Source organism: Pleurodeles waltl, chromosome 7 (genome assembly GCF_031143425.1).
Source record: "Pleurodeles waltl isolate 20211129_DDA chromosome 7, aPleWal1.hap1.20221129, whole genome shotgun sequence".
Taxonomy (NCBI): domain Eukaryota; kingdom Metazoa; phylum Chordata; class Amphibia; order Caudata; family Salamandridae; genus Pleurodeles; species Pleurodeles waltl.
This window is the reverse complement of record NC_090446.1, coordinates 714,570,843-714,591,386: the sequence shown is the minus strand read 5'-3', so window position 1 is coordinate 714,591,386 and position 20,544 is coordinate 714,570,843. Positions and strand designations below refer to the sequence as shown.

General features: G+C 43.6%; 1 protein-coding gene across 4 annotated transcripts in view; it reads right to left on the bottom strand.

The window, feature by feature from the left end:
• Nucleotides 1-20,544, bottom strand: part of ACSL6 (acyl-CoA synthetase long chain family member 6) — a 389,555-nt gene that overhangs the window by 88,758 nt on the left and 280,253 nt on the right. For all 4 annotated transcript variants that reach the window (XM_069199190.1, XM_069199189.1, XM_069199191.1 and 1 more), the window contains exons 13-14: nucleotides 18,111-18,245; nucleotides 3,305-3,400 (exon numbers count right to left, since the gene is read on the bottom strand). In XM_069199190.1, the coding sequence (XP_069055291.1) occupies nucleotides 3,305-3,400; nucleotides 18,111-18,245 (231 nt within the window). The remainder of the gene's footprint in view (nucleotides 1-3,304; nucleotides 3,401-18,110; nucleotides 18,246-20,544) is intronic.

Here is a 20,544-nt window from a genome sequence, read left to right as displayed (position 1 = left end):
CGGTCTTGGTGCTGTGGTTCTTGCGGAAGCCGGACTGGGAGATGTCAAACAGGCTGTTGTCCTCCAGGAAGCGTGATAGTTGGCTGTTGACTATCTTCTCGATGACCTTCGCTGGGAAGGGGAGTAGGGAGATGGGCCGGTAATTCTTGAGGTCTTCTGGGTCTGCCTTGGGTTTTTTGAGCAGGGCGTTGACTTCGGTGTTTTTCCAGCTCTCCAGGGAGGTGGTGGTCTCAAAGGAGCTATTGATGATGGTACGGAGCTGGGGAGCGATTATTTGGCTGGCTTTATTGAAGACATGGTGAGGGCAGGGGTCGGCGGGTGATCCGGAGTGGATGGTGCTCATGGTCTTGATGGTGTCCTTGTCATTCGTGTGGGTCCAGGCACTCAAGAGCTTGGTGTGGTTGGGTGCGTTGGCAGCGGTGGTCGTGAGGATCGGGGAGGCGAAACTACCGTGAATGTCCGTGGTCTTGCGGTGAAAAAAGGTGGCGAGGGAGTCGCAGAAGTCTTGCGAGCAGGGGGTCGGTAGAGCAGGATTTGGGGTTGGTGAGTTCTTTGATGATGCTGAAGAGCTCCTTGCTGTCATGTGCGTTGTTGTCGATTCGTTCTTTGTAGAATGATCTTTTGGTTGTCCGGATGAGCTGGTGATGCTTGCAGATGGCAGTCTTGAGGACATTACAATGGAGGTTTTAAAAACAAAACCACAACAACACTGACAAGGATGTAAAAGTACATTTATTCTCTAATCGCACAAATGTATAAATGAAATAAATACATAGGCACCTTCTTAGTCGTCGATGCATTTTAAAAATCGCGCCGAAGATTGTAAATCTACTTTTACAACAATGTTTATCGCACAATCCGTGCTTCAGAACAAAGTAGAATAGAGGAACAGTTTTAAAAAGTCAAAAATGTATTTTCCCCTGCCCTAATTTAAAAAAATCTCAAATACATGAAAACTAACACTAAGATCCACCGTTTAACAAATGTAGGTTCACGGGGTCCAAAAAAACAACAAGAAGCAAAAATAAATATCATCCAAGATAAAACCTGTCTTTGATAACGCTAGCAGATCAATATATTGCAAACGATCGAACGGTGCGAACATTACATCGTATAGTTTTGCGCTTCCAGTGCTTGATTTTAACCCATCTACAACACATTCCGCATTAGCAGATAACACCTAAACAGCCTTTTCGCTTCTGGCTAGCACGATAGGTGGCGCCATTAACCAACAAATCGTATGAAGTGGTTACAATGTCGAGCTGCAATGCTTAGTCAAAGTTAAAAGTTTGCAGAAGTGATGCAGCTCAATTTGCCAAACGTTGCTAATTTACCCAATCAAGTGGTTAGTAAGTGGTGGCTAAAAAGTCTTGACGGGTGGGGAATCATTTTGTATTTAATGTGTTGATTTCTGTGCGTAGTATTTTAACTGCCTCTTTCTGTACGGCTAGCCGTTTTTGTTTGCAACACCTCGCAGACGATGTTTAGCTTCACTTGTGAATTTGGTATTTATTTTATTTGAGGCTTTAATGGAGGAGTGATTTATGTAAGAACTCTCTGTTCTATGATTTACTTATGTGCCCCCCTCAGCAAGTAGCACTGTGGCACTGTGATGGGACTCCATTGGCCGGTTCCTTCAGCATCATTATCGCGAAGAAGTAATGTGGCGTCCTTGTCACTACGGATACGCCCCGTGGAGGCACACCACACATGGGCCGGCAGGGTAATGTCTTCCGTGTCAATTTTTATTGAGTTACTTTAAAAAAGCCTAATTTTATTTCCATCGGGAAAAAGAACTGTATTTCAAAGTGTTTACAGCACTCGGAACAATGCAAACACCACCCCTAAATTTTAGGAAGCTTTAACTAGGACTTTATATCTGGCCACACTAATAAATGGGTCCATTTCTGTAGTTCCCGTTTGTTGAAGCATCGCCAACTTTAAGACACTTCTCGTTATTAACTCTTCGTTTTAGGTTTCATAAATATTTCAAAGTAACCTACATTTTCATGCAGGTCTAAAATGTGTGTTTCTCCTGTGTACTCAGCAAAATTCTGTTCTCCCTCATTTTCAAATTATATTATATTGCACGCACGCTTGGTATAACTTTCGAGCATTACTTCTTAAATTGCGTACTTTGACAAATGTGAGGAGAGTAAGAAGCCTCGTGAGACACATCAGATCTGTCTTACAGTCTCCTTTGAGAGTCTGCCTTCAATATATATGTGGGGAAAGCAGTTTGCACTGGAGCAACCGTGCAATGTACTAGCAATTTCCAAATAATGAAAAGAGAGGATCGTGTTTATTATGGAGGAAAAGTTTAAAATATCAGGGTCTTCGTCCAGGAAGACACCTGGGGAGAAGTGGAAGCCCAGGAGCTCAGGGCCAGTGTTCTTATGTTTCAGATGTGAACCCCAGAATAGCTGTTTTGAGTCAGACAAGAAGAAGGCAGTGAGAGGAGCCCTAGAATTAAAAGGCTTGTCCTCAGTAAAGTAATACGCGTCCCATTTCAACCCGTACTACTGTCAAGTAGTCAGTTTAGTGAATGTGCACCATATAAAATGCAATAAAATGTAAAACAATACAAAATAATTAATAACTAGCAAATAGAAAGTCTGTAGGCAGTTGAAGTTGGGAAAATCATTTGTCATGAAGCATTCAGATATGATAGAGGGGTCTCAGCAGGCAGTAACATCAGAAATCCCAGAATTTGTGTAGGGTCACAGTGATGCCCAAAGCAAACCAGATATTTCTTTCTAAAAGCCAGAGGATTTGTCAGGGTCCACCTCAAACTGTGTCTACACCATTATGCTCCATCCTACAAAGGTAGATAGACCGAGCAGCCACAAGTGAGCTCCAGCTTCTGCCCTGACCAGGGCCGAAATGGGAACCAGAGGCAACCCTGGCTAATGTTCAGGCCAGCTTCAATGTCTCTTTCTTCCCTGTCTCTTTCTTTTTACTTTCTCTCTCTTTTTATCCCTCCCTCCCTCCATTTTTGTCCCCACTATGCCTGCTGCCATAAACTCAAGGGCCCTGAATAAAGAGGCAGCAGCCATTGTCCTTCAAAGATGGCCCTCCAATGACTCCAACCCTCCAGTGAAGATGCTGATGGGATAAATGGGCAGTCCTGCGCTGTCATCTGAAGCAGGCAGATGAGGGCAGATAGCAGGCTAGAATGGAGATAAATAGTACAGTCTATCTCTGGAGCAGGCTTGACTTTACTTCTGGCCACACCTCTGCATTTTTTTTAAAATTTATGAATGTAGAAAATATTACTTGGGCTTCATACATTCTGAGACCATACCTGACATCCAAGGGCTGCTCGAAGAAATCCCAATACAGTCGGGGAAGCTGGAGCAGCTCCAGTCACAATCATTCGGACCTGTCCTCCGAGGCTTGCCTGTCGTGTAAATAAAGGAAAATGGAAATCGTATCACGAAGCCCCTAGATGTGACTCAGTAGCAGTGATCACCACATTGATTCACTCCAGGGAGTGAAGATAACCCCTTCAAACCCACTCACCACCCAACATACAGTGATCACTTCCTTATCCTAATAAAGTGGTCCCTATTATTACAGAGGCAAATAACTAAGTGGCATTGATGTGATTTGAAAATATCCAGATAAAAAAGTGAAGTTGTGCAGGAGTTAATACATGTTCCGCCCACATAGAATAGTTACATGGTGAAATCTGCATAAAATGTGGCACTTTTGATGGAAAGCCAAGTGGCCAACACTCAATATAAAGCACTTGCTTGGTACATGTAATCGATTTTCGGTTTGCTCAGGGATGTGTGTGCCATCTTATCCAAGTGAAGTAAGTAACAAAGAACAAGCAATATTAAACAAAAACAACCTGTCCCCTTAACATCTGATATTCCATGGAGAAGGGAGAGAAAGTCTGTAGTCCCTAGTGAACATGCTCATGGAGCGGTCATGCTTGCTTGGTCGGGAAAGCTTCTTTTCCTTTGCTTAATAGAAACTGTTCCTGTGTAGGCTTCACTGGCAGGTGGAGGACAATAGTAGAGTAGTACCCACCCCCCATCCTTGTATCACCTGCTCAGGATGTGACCTGAAGGCCTACTTAAGCCCTGCTGGTGTTTGACAGGTTGGGTGAGCACCTGCTGGCTAGTGACTTTTGCCAGTGTGCAGTCTAGTGCTGAAGTAAATTTAATTATCTTCTGCCTGGTGCCTCAGTGGTGAACAAACAAGTTCTTTGTAAGTAAGCCTGGGTTTTTTTAAACTTTTGTTTTCATTGCCCTATGTGTTGTTACTGCACAAGTCGGCTTCCTAAAAAATGTTTTCTATGAGATTTTGTCTGCAAAAACGTTATGTGCATGACACATTCTCCCTCAATCAGCAGGATCTGCAGACTTTTTTTTCTTATGCACAAATTACTTTTTAGGGCATTTTACAACTATTTAAAATACTTTGCCAACTTGTTCAACTTGGTTAAGATGACAATGCATGGCCTATTTTGCACACTTTTAGTTTTTACCTGGGACTTGGCTTTTTGGTGAATCGCTGGAGAGCACGATTAGATCTGCACCCCAGCTGACATAGGCAACGTACTTCCCTATTTGCTTGAGAGAAGACCTTCAAAACATTGAGGGCCGGATTTAGATAATGGCGGACAGGTTACTCCTTAATAGCGGTGACAAATATCCCTTCCGTCGAAATCTAAATCCCAATATTTTCTATAGGATTTAGAATTTGGCAGCGGGTATCTGTCACTGTTGTGACAGAATAACCTATCCGCCGATATCTAAATGAGGCCCTAAATATTTGGCCACAGAATTAACTAGTTGGTTGCAAGTAAAAGTAACAAAAAAACACAGATTATGCTGGTTGTTGCCCTTTACAGCCCAACTCAATGGGAACGCTGTCCCTGCCAACTGGATTTCCCATAGACAAACCCATCATGACTGTGGTGAATTTCTTCAAGTTTCTTGTGCCTATTCTCCACAGAGGAGTATTATTTTTGACTCGAGGTCCTCACAAAACTATTACTACTCCAGGTATTATCCGTATAGGCTTTTCATTTGGGATGCCCAAGTGTCCGATCACAATGCCCCATCGTCTTGTGATGGCGATCGAACATTGAGCGAATAGTTCACCAGCACTGATCCTAACCTTTAAAAAGCGGATTGGCATAAGGCTGCCAAAATGACTCCTGGATGCTGTTTTAAGATTGTCTTATCATTCTTTTGATCTTGCGTCACGCATTTTGAATTTTAGTAGTTGGTCTCTGAGTACAAAAACTCTTAAGTATGGATAAGTAATTCTCTGATCGTGTCTGCGAACTGATGGAACTTCTAGCCTTACAAGATTTAAGCTGCAGAGACTAGAAACATGGCTACTTGTTGGGTGAGGAACCTTGAGCTCCAGTAAGGCGCTCGCACTTCTGATTTAGTCTAGGACTCTGCAGCGTCTCTGGAAGAAGCCATTTTAATGATGGGCATTAAGTTGGTACATTCCCAACTATACTATAACATAGCATCCAATGGCATAGCCCAGCGCAGCATGTCTCTTCCCATGTGCGCGTACCCCGTACTCACTGCTGTAGCATGTTCACGGGCGCTCACACAAGAATGAAAAGGTGACTCCTGTCACATATAATTCCCTTTCTTCCACTAGTAATATAGTTCGTGCTTGATGTACATTTCTGTTCTCTAGTTTTTCACAGTGATATAATTCGAAACAAAACCCAAACTGATTACGATGCTCTGTTTGCCCTCCTTCCTGCCATTATTATTATTTTTTGCTTACTTTCAAACCCTGTCGAGCGTTAATACAGCGTAAACGCTGCAGTAGTTTCAAGAGCTAGGATTCGTGTTTGGCTAAAAATAGCGGTGACCTCGGTGCGCGCGCCTCAGGAGGGCGGGAGCGCGCCGCGCCGCCGAGGTTCACATGATTCGCAGGTTGTGTAGCAGGGAGTACTGACAACTGGATTTGTCACGAAAAGCTATTCCTGGAACTTCCTCTCATTAAAAACAGGTTCCGCGCAGATAGAATCCTTATAACGTCCGTTTTTTTTTTTAATCTCTAGGGGAACGAGAGGTGTCGGGGTTGCAAACAGTCTGTGACGTAACCTTAGCATGATAATACACAATATACGCAGTTTGTCCAATGCACTGCGCACATTAAACGAGCTGGGTCAATTGCCATATTTTTGGATATTGTAATCACTTGCAACAACAAGGCTTTCAACCACACCAGAGGCAGCCGGTTGCGGGGATGCGGCCAGGGTTAATCTATACACTGGGGCTGAATTGTTGAGAGCGGAGCAGCACGTAACAGTGCCCTCTCTCTCCCACGAAGATGCCACCTGGCACTATGAAGCACAGGGCCGGCTTTAGTACTGGTGGCGCCCTGTGCCATCCCCTCGGATTCCCTCACTACAACCAGCAAATGCACCCCTCTTCTCTCCATAGCCCCCTTTCACATACCTTCATTTCTTTTAAAAGAGGTTGTAAAGGCTGGCTGTACTAATCCACTCAGCTCTCCACATAAACAATGGTTCTGATCTTTGCAGGAGGCATATTAACCCTTTATGGCAAGTCCAAGCTTCCGCTAGACAAAACTCCCATCTCTCTCCCTAGCAGGAACATTACAGGGAGTGCAGAATTATTAGGCAAATGAGTATTTTGACCACATCATCCTCTTTATGCATGTTGTCTTACTCCAAGCTGTATAGGCTCGAAAGCCTACTACCAATTAAGCATATTAGGTGATGTGCATCTCTAATGAGAAGGGGTGTGGTCTAATGACATCAACACCCTATATCAGGTGTGCATAATTATTAGGCAACTTCCTTTCCTTTGGCAAAATGGGTCAAAAGAAGGACTTGACAGGCTCAGAAAAGTCAAAAATAGTGAGATATCTTGCAGAGGGATGCAGCACTCTTAAAATTGCAAAGCTTCTGAAGCGTGATCATCGAACAATCAAGCGTTTCATTCAAAATAGTCAACAGGGTCGCAAGAAGCGTGTGGAAAAACCAAGGCGCAAAATAACTGCCCATGAACTGAGAAAAGTCAAGCGTGCAGCTGCCACGATGCCACTTGCCACCAGTTTGGCCATATTTCAGAGCTGCAACATCACTGGAGTGCCCAAAAGCACAAGGTGTGCAATACTCAGAGACATGGCCAAGGTAAGAAAGGCTGAAAGACGACCACCACTGAACAAGACACACAAGCTGAAACGTCAAGACTGGGCCAAGAAATATCTCAAGACTGATTTTTCTAAGGTTTTATGGACTGATGAAATGAGAGTGAGTCTTGATGGGCCAGATGGATGGGCCCGTGGCTGGATTGGTAAAGGGCAGAGAGCTCCAGTCCGACTCAGACGCCAGCAAGGTGGAGGTGGAGTACTGGTTTGGGCTGGTATCATCAAAGATGAACTTGTGGGGCCTTTTCGGGTTGAGGATGGAGTCAAGCTCAACTCCCAGTCCTACTGCCAGTTCCTGGAAGACACCTTCTTCAAGCAGTGGTACAGGAAGAAGTCTGCATCCTTCAAGAAAAACATGGTTTTCATGCAGGACAATGCTCCATCACACGCGTCCAAGTACTCCACAGTGTGGCTGGCAAGAAAGGGTATAAAAGAAGGAAATCTAATGACATGGCCTCCTTGTTCACCTGATCTGAACCCCATTGAGAACCTGTGGTCCATCATCAAATGTGAGATTTACAAGGAGGGAAAACAGTACACCTCTCTGAAGGTCTGGGAGGCTGTGGTTGCTGCTGCACGCAATGTTGATGGTGAACAGATCAAAACACTGACAGAATCCATGGATGGCAGGCTTTTGAGTGTCCTTGCAAAGAAAGGTGGCTATATTGGTCACTGATTTGTTTTTGTTTTGTTTTTGAATGTCAGAAATGTATATTTGTGAATGTTGAGATGTTATATTGGTTTCACTGGTAATAATAAATAATTGAAATGGGTATATATTTTTTTTTGTTAAGTTGCCTAATAATTATGCACAGTAATAGTCACCTGCACACACAGATATCCCCCTAACATAGCTAAAACTAAAAACAAACTAAAAACTACTTCCAAAAATATTCAGCTTTGATATTAATGAGTTTTTTGGGTTCATTGAGAACATGGTTGTTGTTCAATAATAAAATTAATCCTCAAAAATACAACTTGCCTAATAATTCTGCACTCCCTGTAATCACAAGAAGTATCTTGACATTGTAATCACTTCCTGAAGGCTGGAAGCACAAATAACTTTACAGCAGTTGCTTTTAAATCACAAGTTTCTAAGACATTACTAAACACAGCGCCCCCCTGAGGACAGCACCACCCCAATCCAGGTCAGCACCCGGTACGGCCGCACTGCCCTAAAGCCAGCCCTGCTTGTAAGGCCCGGAAGGTGGCCACTGTCCTGTTCCACATGAGCCGCCTGAGCACAAGTGTTATGTATATCTATTGTTTATGATGTGGAATGTAGGGCGCGGGGAGGTAGAACAGTGGAATGTGGAACGGGGTGGACGGAGGCTCGGGATCGGCGGTTGGCTGTCGGCGTGAAGGACGTGCTGTGGGTGGCTCCGGTTTGTTTTCACATTAAACCTGTTTTCTTACCAAATCCGCTCCGTCTGCATTACTGGAATACAATATAATTTTGGAGACGAGGGTCAGGAGCCACTTCGGAACCTACGCGGAACCACCGAGTCATTCCCATTTCAAGGCTGAAGCTGTTTTCTTCACGGGTGTGTATCCTGCTTCTGTGGTTCGTGTCGACCAGTTTCTTCAAGGTGACAAGTTATTCATTTTTTTCGCAAAATTGGAAGTTTTGGTACGCATATCAACCGGCAAGTTTGAATACGTATTCAAGCGTAGAGCGCGTGAAATAGAAGACGCGGGCCCGTCTGTATCCAAGCAAACATTGCACCTAGCAACCGTCTAGCTTCAGCACGCAGTGAAGCGCAGAGCGCAAATACAGAGGAGGTGCGCGCGTCTGTATCCAGGCAACCACCATGTTGTTACGGAAGTGTTTGGGCACGTCCGTCTACGCCGAAATTTGACAAGTTTTTTTTTTTTATTATTTTGGCTTGGGAACACGTATTTTTATCCTTGACCTTAGGATTTTGGTTATTATTCTGGGCCATATCACTGACTATTTATTATTCTGTATCTGCTTTTTCCAGTTTTGATCCTTCTTAGTGATCAAGTCAAACTCTTGCTTTCTTGGTGTTTGATTTCGAATTCGCAGTAATTATTATTCTACGGATTGCAAAATGCAATCTGTTTCTGCTCCCCGCCTTTCTTGGAAACACCTGGAGAACCACCTGTGCTATGGTCTCAATGGTTTGACGCTTTCGAGACTTATTTAGGTGCGATTGGAGCATCACGCTTTAGATCGGAAAGGAATTTTTTTTTGTTATTACACTCTCTGGGTTTTGAAGGCCGTGAAATTCTTAAACATCTTCCAGATATTGAATTACAGGATAATGAAGAGTTGGATGAGTACCAAGAAACTGTTAAAAATGTTACTCTGAGATTTGATAAACAGCCCAGTCTAGTTGTGTTACGCCACAAATTTTTCAAGAGGAGCCAGTTACAAAATGAATCCATTGACGAATTTGTCAGTGCACTTCGGAAGCTGTGTGCACAATGCCAGTTTAGTACTTTCCGTGATCAACTGATTAGAGATCAGATGATAGGACATTGTTTTGACAAACATATTCAGCAAAGACTTCTCACTATGGGGGACCCTTCACTTGAAGATGTTATCAAGCAAGCTAAGAGCATAGAAATGGCTCAGGCATCACTTAAGGAACTTGCAATTCAACGCAAGGAAGAAGAAAAAACTTTTATTAACGTTGTCTCTTCACGCAAGGAACAGAAATCTATGAACAGTTTTTTTAAACGAACAAATATTTGCTTTAGATGTGGTAACTTACCACATGCGAAAGACTCTAAGGGGTGCCCTGCTAAGAATGTGGTGTGCCATAAATGTGGCCGGTTAGGTCACTTTGCTAAAGTTTGTCAGAGTATTGTGAGCAAGAATCTCAAAGTTAACAGTGTGTGTGATCCTCCTCTGGTGAATGATCAAGATTTGGAAAGTCAGTTCCGTGATATGATTGTTGTAGTCACGGATGACAAAGTTGTTTCGGGTATTCCGGAAGAGTGTATTGACCCCTATGTAGATATTAACATGGGTGTCAAAATTCTCCATTTACTTGTTGATTCCGGTGCACGTATCACTATGGTGACATCGGACTTGTTTAAGAAAACTTGGGGTTCCAGAGCGTTACTTCCTCCTGACAGAGCTCCTGTCTCCTATGAAGGAAGGAAGATCGAACTTGAAGGGTTCATTGAGGATTTTTTGGAATTCAAAGGGCGCAGAATCCGGGGGTAAGGTGTATGTGGCAGTAAAGGGTCTTAACATATTAGCCTCTTTGGTATGGTATGGTACTGAGGCCAGGTGCCGCTGAACAAGTCATGGTTGTTAAAGATTGTGGTAGTTTAAATTTGCAGTCTTTACATGAGTATTTCCCTGGGGTGTTTGAGAATAAATTGGGGAGCATTAAGGGGTTCAAACATAAAATCAGAATCAAACAAGGCGCCATTCCCATTAAGCACAAATTGAGAGCGATTCCCTTCAGCCTGAGAGATGATCTTAAATTAGAGTTAGAAAAGTTACAATCAGCAGGAGTAATTGAACCGGTTGAGTCTAGTTTGTGGTTATCTCCCATTGTAGTTGCTCGCAAGCGCAGTGGTGAAATGCGCCTTTGTGTTGACTTGAGGAGTTTGAACAAGGAGATATGGGGCGATTCTTTTCCGCTTCCCAGAATAAATGATCTGTTGGGTAAACTCAATGGTGCCCAATGGTTCTCCAAAATTGACTTGGCTTCGGCATACCACCAAGTTGTTCTTGAAGAAGATTCCAAACATTGTACAGCTTTTAACACACCCTTTGGTACTTTTCAGTTTAAAAGGATGCCTTTTGGCCTTGCATCAGCAGCATCTGTTTTCCAGCGCATTATGTCACATCTTTTGAGGGATATTGATGGAGTAATAGTATTCCAGGATGATGTACTTGTTTTTGCTAAACATTTGACTGAACATGACACAATACTTAAGTTAGTGCTGAAAGTGTTTGAGAAGAGCGGGGTTGTGGTGAAGGATCAAAAGTGTGAATTTTGGAAGAGGGAGATTGAATTTTTGGGACATGTTGTGTCGTCTGAGGGGGTCAAACCAAGACCTGGTCTTGTTAATGCTGTCAGGAACTGTCCTCCTCCTAAAAATAAGGATGAACTACGCTCGTTCATGGGTTTGTGTGAATTCTATTCTAGGTTCATTCCTAATTACGCTTCCAAGATGAAGTGTTTGTCTAATATGATGAAGAAAAGTGTGGGGTTTTCCTGGAACAAAAATTGCCAAGACACATTCGATTTGGTGAAAATTGAAATGACCAATGCTAGAGCGCTACACCCTTATGATCCCCAGTTAGTATGTAAGATAATGGTTGATGCCAGCAAATATGGTTTGGGTGCAGTTCTCGTCCAAGATTCCAAGCAAGGAGAAGTGACAGTTAGTTATGCTTCTAGAGTGTTGAGAGAGGCAGAGTTGAATTACTCAGTCATTGAAAAGGAGTTGTTGGCGTGTGTCTGGGCAAGTGAAAAATTCAGGAGCTATGTTTGGGGGAGGAAGTTTGTGATTGTAACAGATCACAAGCCCCTGCTTTATATTCTCAGTGGAGACAAAACTAATTATACCACTCCGCGTATTGCTCGTCTTACTACTAAGTTGCTGCAATATGATATTGAGGTTACGTTTTTACCAGGTAAACTTAATGTAAGAGCGGATTTTCTCTCTAGGTTTCCCATAGAGGACTCAGATAATTGTGATTCAGAAGATGATAGAGAAGATTGTTTTGTAGCTAGTGTGGATCTTCCAGTGTTCAAGGCTTTTAGCAAAATGGATTGGGAGACTGCAGTACATGAGGATCCCATTCTAGTTCAGGTAAAGGAATTTGTGACCAATGGTTGGCCGAAAGAGAAAAGTGTTCCTTTACCTCTTCAACCATTTTGTAAAGTTGCTGATGAAATTTCTATTGAAGACCAGATAATTTTGAGGGGTGAGAGATGTATTCCACCTTTTGGTATTTGCTCAGGTTTGATTAATTCAGCACACAAAGGTCATTTTGGGGCTACTATGACAAAAAGGAGATTAAGAGAGAGTTATTGGTGGCCATCTATGGACAAAGATGTGGATGCTGTTATTAGTGGGTGTGCAATTTGTAATTCTGCTGAGAAGGGTCTCAAAGTGTGTATGCCTCCGTTGTATCCTATACAAGTTCCGGATAGATCTTGGTCGAAGCTTGGGATTGACATGATTGGGCCTTTTAATTTTCTTCCTCATAACTTGCGTTATGCTTTTGTTCTCATGGACTATCACAGCAGATGGCCAGAGGTTTATTTTTGTGCCACCCCGTCAGCATCTAAGGCAGTTAATTTTCTTAAAGACGTTTTTAGGCGTGAGGGTTTCCCCAACACCATCATTTCTGACAATGGAGTACAATTTATTAATTCTGAGATGGATTTTTTTTTACAGCAAGCGAATATTAGACATCTAAAAAGCTCGTTATATCATCCCCAAACTAATGGTTTGGTCGAAAGAATGAATAGAGTTGTGGGGGACTGTATAAAATGGGCCAGACACAATAATTATGACATACAAGAGGCGGTCAGCACCATGCTATGGGTCTATCGTTCCACACCTCATTCTCTGACAAATGTGTCTCCATTTGAAGCGATGAGAGGTCGCAAACCCACTCCCACTTTATTTCCTTCATGGTTAGCAAGTTCTTTGAAAAATAAAGGAATGAGAGTATTGGATGTTGGGATCAGCTGGCAAAAGGTGGAGTCTGGTCAACAGCGCATGAAGAATAGATATGATACAGTCAAAGCTACTAAGTTGCGTGTGTTCTGTCCTGGTGACTTAGTGCGTATAAAAAAAAGTTTATTTGTGAAGAAAGGGGATACTGGGTTCAGTAATCCAGTTAGGGTGAGAAAGGTGTGTGGAAGTGCGGTCATGGTTGATGGTGGACAGTGGTGGAATGTGTCGAAGATTGTTAAAGTGTCAGAGGACCCATCTCCAGGTCCCAGTCATCTTAGTGGTGGTGGGAAGGTTTGTAATAGTGGGAGGTCGAGGGTGCAGGTCCAGAGTTCGTATGAGTCCAATGGTCAGAGTTCAGCTATGAATCCTTCAGAAGGGTCTCTGCGTAGATCTTCCAGGGAAAAGTTTTTACCATGGAAATTGAGGTCTGATGTGTTTTAATCTTTATCTAGATACTTCCCTATTATTTAATGTTTTTTTTTTTGTGTTTTTGTTTTGTTTGTGTTTCAAAAGGGAGAGATGCTATGTTATGTATATCTATTGTTTATGATGTGGAATGTAGGGCGCGGGGAGGTAGAAAGGTGGAATGTGGAACGGGGTGGACGGAGGCTCGGGATCGGCGGTTGGCTGTCGGCGTGAAGGACGCGCTGTGGGTGGCTCCTGTTTGTTTTCACATTAAACCTGTTTTCTTACCAAATCCGCTCCGTCTGCATTACTGGAATACAACAACAAGGTAGGCAGAGCACGTTTGGTAGGAGAGGCTTGAGTTGGCATCACTGTCTTTGGTTTTTTCGAAGATGAAATTCTGCAGGCACAGTTTACCCGTTGCCTGAGATGTGAGGCTGACAAACAAGATGTTGAGTCGGTGTCAATACGATATCAGAGTGTAAGAGGCTGTGCCCCATCACCGGGGGCGGTAACACTGCACGATAAATATTGATGCAGCTAATAAGGTATTTCTCAGGTCCTGCATTACCCCACCATTGGGAGATTCACAGGCCAGAAAGTGAAATAACCGGAAAATAAATCACCTTTTCCCATTCCAAGCGGCACAAATTAACGCAGTGCATTTTCCCTTTCACAAATTTTGCCTGGCATTACCCGTGGCAAAACCGGCGAGTGGGAAAATTGTCTGGGGACTAAATGTGTGCACATTTTGTAATCCCAGTTCAGACAGGAAGCCCTTTGTAATTGTGAATGAGCCACGGTGTAGCGCTGCAATGCTTAACTGTTCTGCACTTCCCCTCCCCCCGTTTTGCTTAAAACATTTCTGCTTTATGTTCGAGTTTTAGGCCTGTAATTCTGCGAACAAGTCTGTCCTTCTACTTTGAACGCACCAGGCATTTTTTGCTATGGCAGTCTTTTTTTCTGTGGTCTTTGAAAATAGCAGACTTGCAGCCGTTTTTCGCGAGACTCCCATGAAACGCATAAGCAATCAGTTCTACTTAAAATAACTATTAATCAAATTACTTCCAGAAAATTGCAACCGATAAAATTGTCCTGTTAAATTTCACTAGAAAAAACATTTTTTTCAATTAGAACATTTTTCCATAATTGGGAACGAGTACTTATAAGAAAATAGAAAGTGCAGGAGGGTAAACATAAAGGAACAGTAATACAATGAGCAATTTTACAACGAGTTCATGCCGTGAAATCCTAAACAGTTTAAAAAACAGAATACAGACCCTGAATTAGAAAATTAGAGTTTTGAAGCAAGGGAACAGATTTGAAGAGCTCAACAGTTACTCATGTTCACTGTCAGAACGGTCCACATGCATCTGACCTGGTCTTCATGTTTATAGAAGAATAAAATTAATCTTATTTTGTTTAATTGTAGAATCACAGACACAGCATCTGCAGTGAGAAGACGTAACAGCAAACACCTAGGTTTGTGGAACAACCAACAATAAGGTTTCAGGATCTGGAAGCTACCTTTAAATCTGGGAAACAGGTCTACCTATAACTCTGATTTTGAGTCAGACCTGCACGTAAAATTATTCCATGCACAACATGGCTGCTTTAAACTTTATTTCACCACAAATGTTTTTTGTGTTCTCCTTAGGCAGGAGGACTCAAATGAGAAGAATATCTCCTGATGCATGTGCTTTGAGAATGGTGACTCACTCAATGCAGTGGCCACTGGAAACATTTCTTATCAGTTGTCAGTGACTCATAACACCACTTTGTGCTCACTATAGCAAGAGCGATTTGCTGGCAATGGACAGATGGATAGAAATGCTTATTTCTTTTGCCATTCGCTATCTCGTCGGGTACTAGAAACATTAGTTATTTATGGTGTTTACATGGTGAAAAACTGCTGAACTATGAGTTCTAGGAAACAAGGTGCAGCAAGTTGTTCAATAGCAGCCTGCGGGGCAAACACCACAGAGCATATCCAGAAGAGGCCACCCAGTAATGGGTGGTAAATGTTTGTGAAATATTATGCTACCCTGCCTCCCAGGCATCCCAAGTTTATTTAGTCCAGGTCAAGCAAGTCATTGGTATGCTATACTGATAGACAGAACCCTAAACTATTCCCAAAGCTCTGTTGTTTTACAAATGTGTAAGCCTTAGTACCAAAGATGCATCCTGTGTTAGCCTTCATGCTAGTCTCTTTAACTAAAGGTGATTGTCAACAGTCACTACGAAGGCTAGAGGATAGATAACAGTACAAGGCCGCCCTATTTACAGAGTTAGTTATCTGGGCTATGCATGTGTTAGAAGTAAGACCTGTACAGAATTGGCCCACTTGATTCACCAGGGCTCTTTATCTTGGTAGAAATATTTGACACAGTTGGCATGGTCTACCAGGAAAGTGAAAGTAGCCTGCACTAGCACAAAAATTCGGTCAAAGGTGTATAATGTTATAGAGCATGGGTACTCGCAAACATTTTCTCAGGGGCCACAAAGTTTGGTCTGTTGTGTGACCGAGGGCCGCATTGATGCTAGCAGAGTGGCAATCAAAGGCTGAATGGGGCTCTGGGTGGGGAGAGCTTATGGTGGGCATGGGGGTAGGAAAGCATATAGATCTAGTAGCTGAATCACACAATGTGAAACCAGAAAACCTGGCATTAATCCCAGCTTCCCCTCTTTACCTAATTGTGTGATCCTAGGCAGTTGTTTTATTTCACGTTCCCTTCTTTTTCTTCATTATTGTATGCAAGCGGACCTCACAATGCATGGCTTCAGGGTGTGCGCTAAGCAAACCTTCCTCCTGTGTTTAATTTAATAAATGATGAAATTTTTCATGTAGAATAGGAAATAAGGCCAATCAAAGAGTGCAGATAACAACTGACTTGCCTCTTATTTCACTATTGGCATTGTTATGAAGGTGGGGGAAGAATTAATGTTGCTGAATTTATGTTTGGAATCTATCACTTAAAAAAAATACTTCTCCATGCACTGATATTATCTGATGTACTATGATGAAATGGTTCTGTGTTAATGAAATGCACTTTTTGAATTTTTAAGAACCCTTGTCATAGTTGTAGACATTTGCTGCAAGATTTCTTAAAGAATGAAAGTGTTCCTGCATTTAAGCAGTGCAGGGCAACTTCCTTACTTCAAATAATGTTTAAATAAAGGATTGCCTGCTAATTTAACACCCTCTTAACATTAGTGCTCAGTTGAGTAAACAGCATCCTGGCCCTACTGGTGTCATGGGGGCCGCATGTAAAGGTCAAAAGGGCCGCATGCGGCCCCCGGGCCGTACTTTGAGTAACACTGTTATAGAGCAATGGACAGAAAGACAAGAGTGGAATCTGTTACGCCAAGTGTCATTTTCTCGTGACTAACTCAGATTCTGGCACAAGAACTGCAAGAAAAAGCTAAGGCTCTGATTACCATAGGCCCACTACCTATGTAGTTTCCTGAGCCCAAATGATGCACTCGTTAAATACCAAGACATGGAGGTCAGATTTCAGTTTATTATCAGACTAGACAGAGATGGGCATGGGGGAAACAATGTTTACTGCCTCACAGATTGTAAGTTACAATTACTCTACACATGGAAAGAACTCTCCTAACAGTCACAAGGTCTCTCCAATGTGATTTTTCCTTACTGCACACATTTAACCCCTTGCATCCTGGATCTGGCTAAACACTTTTGTTTAAAAATAAATTAATGTGAAAAAATGATGTGGCATCAACCAAATATGCTGATGCACAAAATGTAATGTGTTATTTATTCCCATTATTGGGGGAGAGGATCATGACCCACTCGAGGCATCACCTTTAGTGAGACATGACCCACCCCCACATTAATAGTCAACAATGGTAACAAAGTAGCACACCACACCCTGTGCATCTCCGAAACAGATTTAATTTGTGTTATAGTGTGTCTTGCACCCCTTCTGACCTTTGGCCCAGAGTTAGAGCAAGAAGCATAGTCAGAGTACCAAAAGGTGAACCAGGGGTACCTTAGAGAGTCTTTGTTCATTGTTGTCCTTGCTCTGCTGTAGTGTGGAGCAATGGAAGCTCAGGTAACGTTTGTTAAGTCTAGTCTCCTATCCCCCCTCTTGGGTCAGTGACTTCTTCACATGAAGTCTCATTCCACAGAAGCCTTTTTTCAGTCTCTATTTTACGATTTGGTGTTTCCTTTTAGCAGAAATCTAAAATCTCTAAATACACCCTGATACCCGTTTAGCAAGTTATTTCTCATCCACTCTTGATTCTTCTTCACACCAAGGTGATGCTTCTCATTAATTGTCTGAAACGTATCCTACTAAAAGCGCTTTTTAAATGCCAATGTCTAGAAACATTTTTTGAGTGAGCCTAATCAGCTTATTAGGATCTCTGGAGGATTATTTCATATCGGGTGCTGCACAGAAACACTTACTCATACCTTCTGAAATGTGTCGGCCTCCGATCTGTAGGGTGGTAGAGAGTTAGAAGGTACGTTGATCGTTAAGGTCACCAATAGGAGGTAGTTTGGACAGAAGCAGCACTTCTTCTATCCGCTGTTCAAAACCTTCCCCAAGAAAAGAGGCAACTCAGTTCCAAATGTGTGGAGTACAGATGCAGTCACTGCACCTCGCTGCTTCTAAATAACGCACACCAGAAGAGTAAAGTGACCGAGATTTGCACTACGTCACCCTCACCGCGTGGACTACTGAAGATCCACCCATCCTTCATCCAGATTTTTGTCCATCTCTTAATGCTGATATTCTCCAAGCTTTGAATCCGGTATTAAAACCTAGAACACAACCCTGAAGTCTGTATGTATAAAAATACACACGTTTAACACGTCTGTTTCAAGGCCTCACCTGTATTCTGTTGAAGAACAGTTTATCCCACAGACTGTTGTTTCGAATGATTCCGCTGTGGACTTCGACTTCTTTGCGCTTTGATGCAAACTCCAACAGCCACCGCTTTACCTGTGTGTCTGCCTGGCTGAAAATCTAGGGGGACACAAAAACGTGGCTCATTACAATTTCACAAGAGTGGCACATAAAACTATGGAATTACTTTGACTCTCTAGTGACCTGCATAGCAGCAGAAGCGGCAAATTCTGAACAAACCTTTTACAATAAGAATGTTTTAATTGTGAAGGTGAAAGAAAATATTGCACTCAACAGAAGAGTTTTATTTTGACATTTCCAGCCTTAATGGGGCACGTCAAATCTATATGCTTTCTGAGGCCCTTCATTTACCCAGAAAAATGGGTCCATTAAACATTTAAAAAATGTGCTTTGAGGTGGAACCTCAACTCTGAAGGGATGAGTTTGCACTTAAGCTGAGAGAGAGAGTGTTTTTTAAATTTAATGAGGTACAATAGGACAACTGCACACACACAGGTAGACACTACCACTATCACTTCACACACACAGCTCCAGTCAGTCATGGTCTGCACTATTACACACAGAACATCAGCATCGGATAGAAAGACAGGCAATGTACTGAACGACTTCTAAATCTCTGCAGGGTATGAGTCTACCTTTGCTGCTCAGCACTAACAGTGCTACAGATTGTGTCAACTTCAAAACTCAGCATCAAGTGTTGCAGAGGCTATGCCACCGTTTCAGCTCAGCACTAACCATGATACAGTGTGTGACCTCCACAGCTCAGCACTAGCCCTGGTTCAAGGTTTTCCACCATCATAGATCAGCACTAACGGTGGTACAGATGTCACCATCACAGCACAGTGCTAGCCGTGGCAGGGTGTGTGACCAACACAGATTAGTGCTAACCGTGCTACAGATCATGTCACCATCACGGCTCAGACTATGGGGGTTATAACAACTTTGGAGGAGGTGTTAATCCGTCCCAAAAGTGACGGATATACTACCAGCCGTATTACGAGTCCATTATATCCTATGGAACTCGAAATACGGCTGGTGGTATATCTGTCACTTTACCGTCACTTTTGGGACGGATTAACACCTCCTTTTCACCATCGCAGCTCAGGACTAAGGGGGTCATTCTGACCCCCGGCGGTCATGGACCGCCGGGGCCAGGGTTGGCGGGAGCACCGCCAACAGGCTGGCGGTGCCCCGCAGGGCATTCTGACCGCGGCGGTTTGGCCACGGTCAGAAGAGGAAAACCGGCGGTCTCCCGCCGGTTTTCCGCTGCCCAAAGGAATCCTCCATGGCGGCGCAGCTCGCTGCGCCGCCATGGGGATTCTGACACCCCATACCGCCATCCTGTTCCTGGCGGCAGGATGGCGGTATGGGGTGTCGTGGGGCCCCTGGGGGCCCCTGCAGTGCCCATGCCAATGGCATGGGCACTGCAGGGGCCCCCGTAAGAGGGCCCCACAAAGAATTTCAGTGTCTGCTCAGCAGACACTGAAATTCGCGACGGGTGCAACTGCACCCGTCGCACCTTCCCACTCCGCCGGCTCCATTCGGAGCCGGCGTCCTCGTGGGAAGGTTGTTTTCCACTGGGCTGGTGGGCGGCCTTTTGGCGGTCGCCTGCCAGCCCAGTGGAAAACCCAGAATCACCGCAGCGGTCTTACGACCGCGGTGCGGTGTTCTGGCGGGGGTACTTTGGCTGGCGGCCTCCGCCGCCCACCAAAGTAAGAATCACCCCCTAAGTGTTATACACAGAGTGTCAGCACCTACTGTGGTAGTGAGTGTGACCTTCACGGCTGCTCAGAACAGAGTGTGTCTCTATCGCAGCTCAGGACTAACCAAGGTAGAGAGTTTGTCACCATCACAGCTCTGCATTGACAGTGCTACACAGTTCAATAGAAACAGTGCTTTAGATGGTATATCACCATCGGCGCGAAGCATTAACTGTGCCACAGAATATATCTTCATCACAGCTCTGGTCATCTTTTAGTAGCTGATTGTTATGTTTGGTGTTAAACTGGTTCTAATGAGGTGCACCATTTGCTTGAAAAAGAATAATCAGTCTTGTCCCTGTCCCCTGGAGTACCCTCTGGAATGGTGTGATGATTCCCCTGAATATCTTGGCATTGTTTTTCATAAGCAGAGATGTGAAGTCATCAGTCAATCTTACTCTCCCCTACTCCAAGACGGGTTTTGGAGTGCAAGATTGATTCCTATATTATTTGGCGGCACAATGCCACTTCACATACTATTGGTACCACCCAAACACCAGACCCCCTCGTCTAAAACGAGAATGACACCCGGCGGACCACCTTCCCTTGTCCTCGCTCCTCCCCAAGGGATTAACCCATGAAATCAGTGACATACACACTCTCTCCTCGACTTGTGTGGCATGGTCTAAACTCCATAG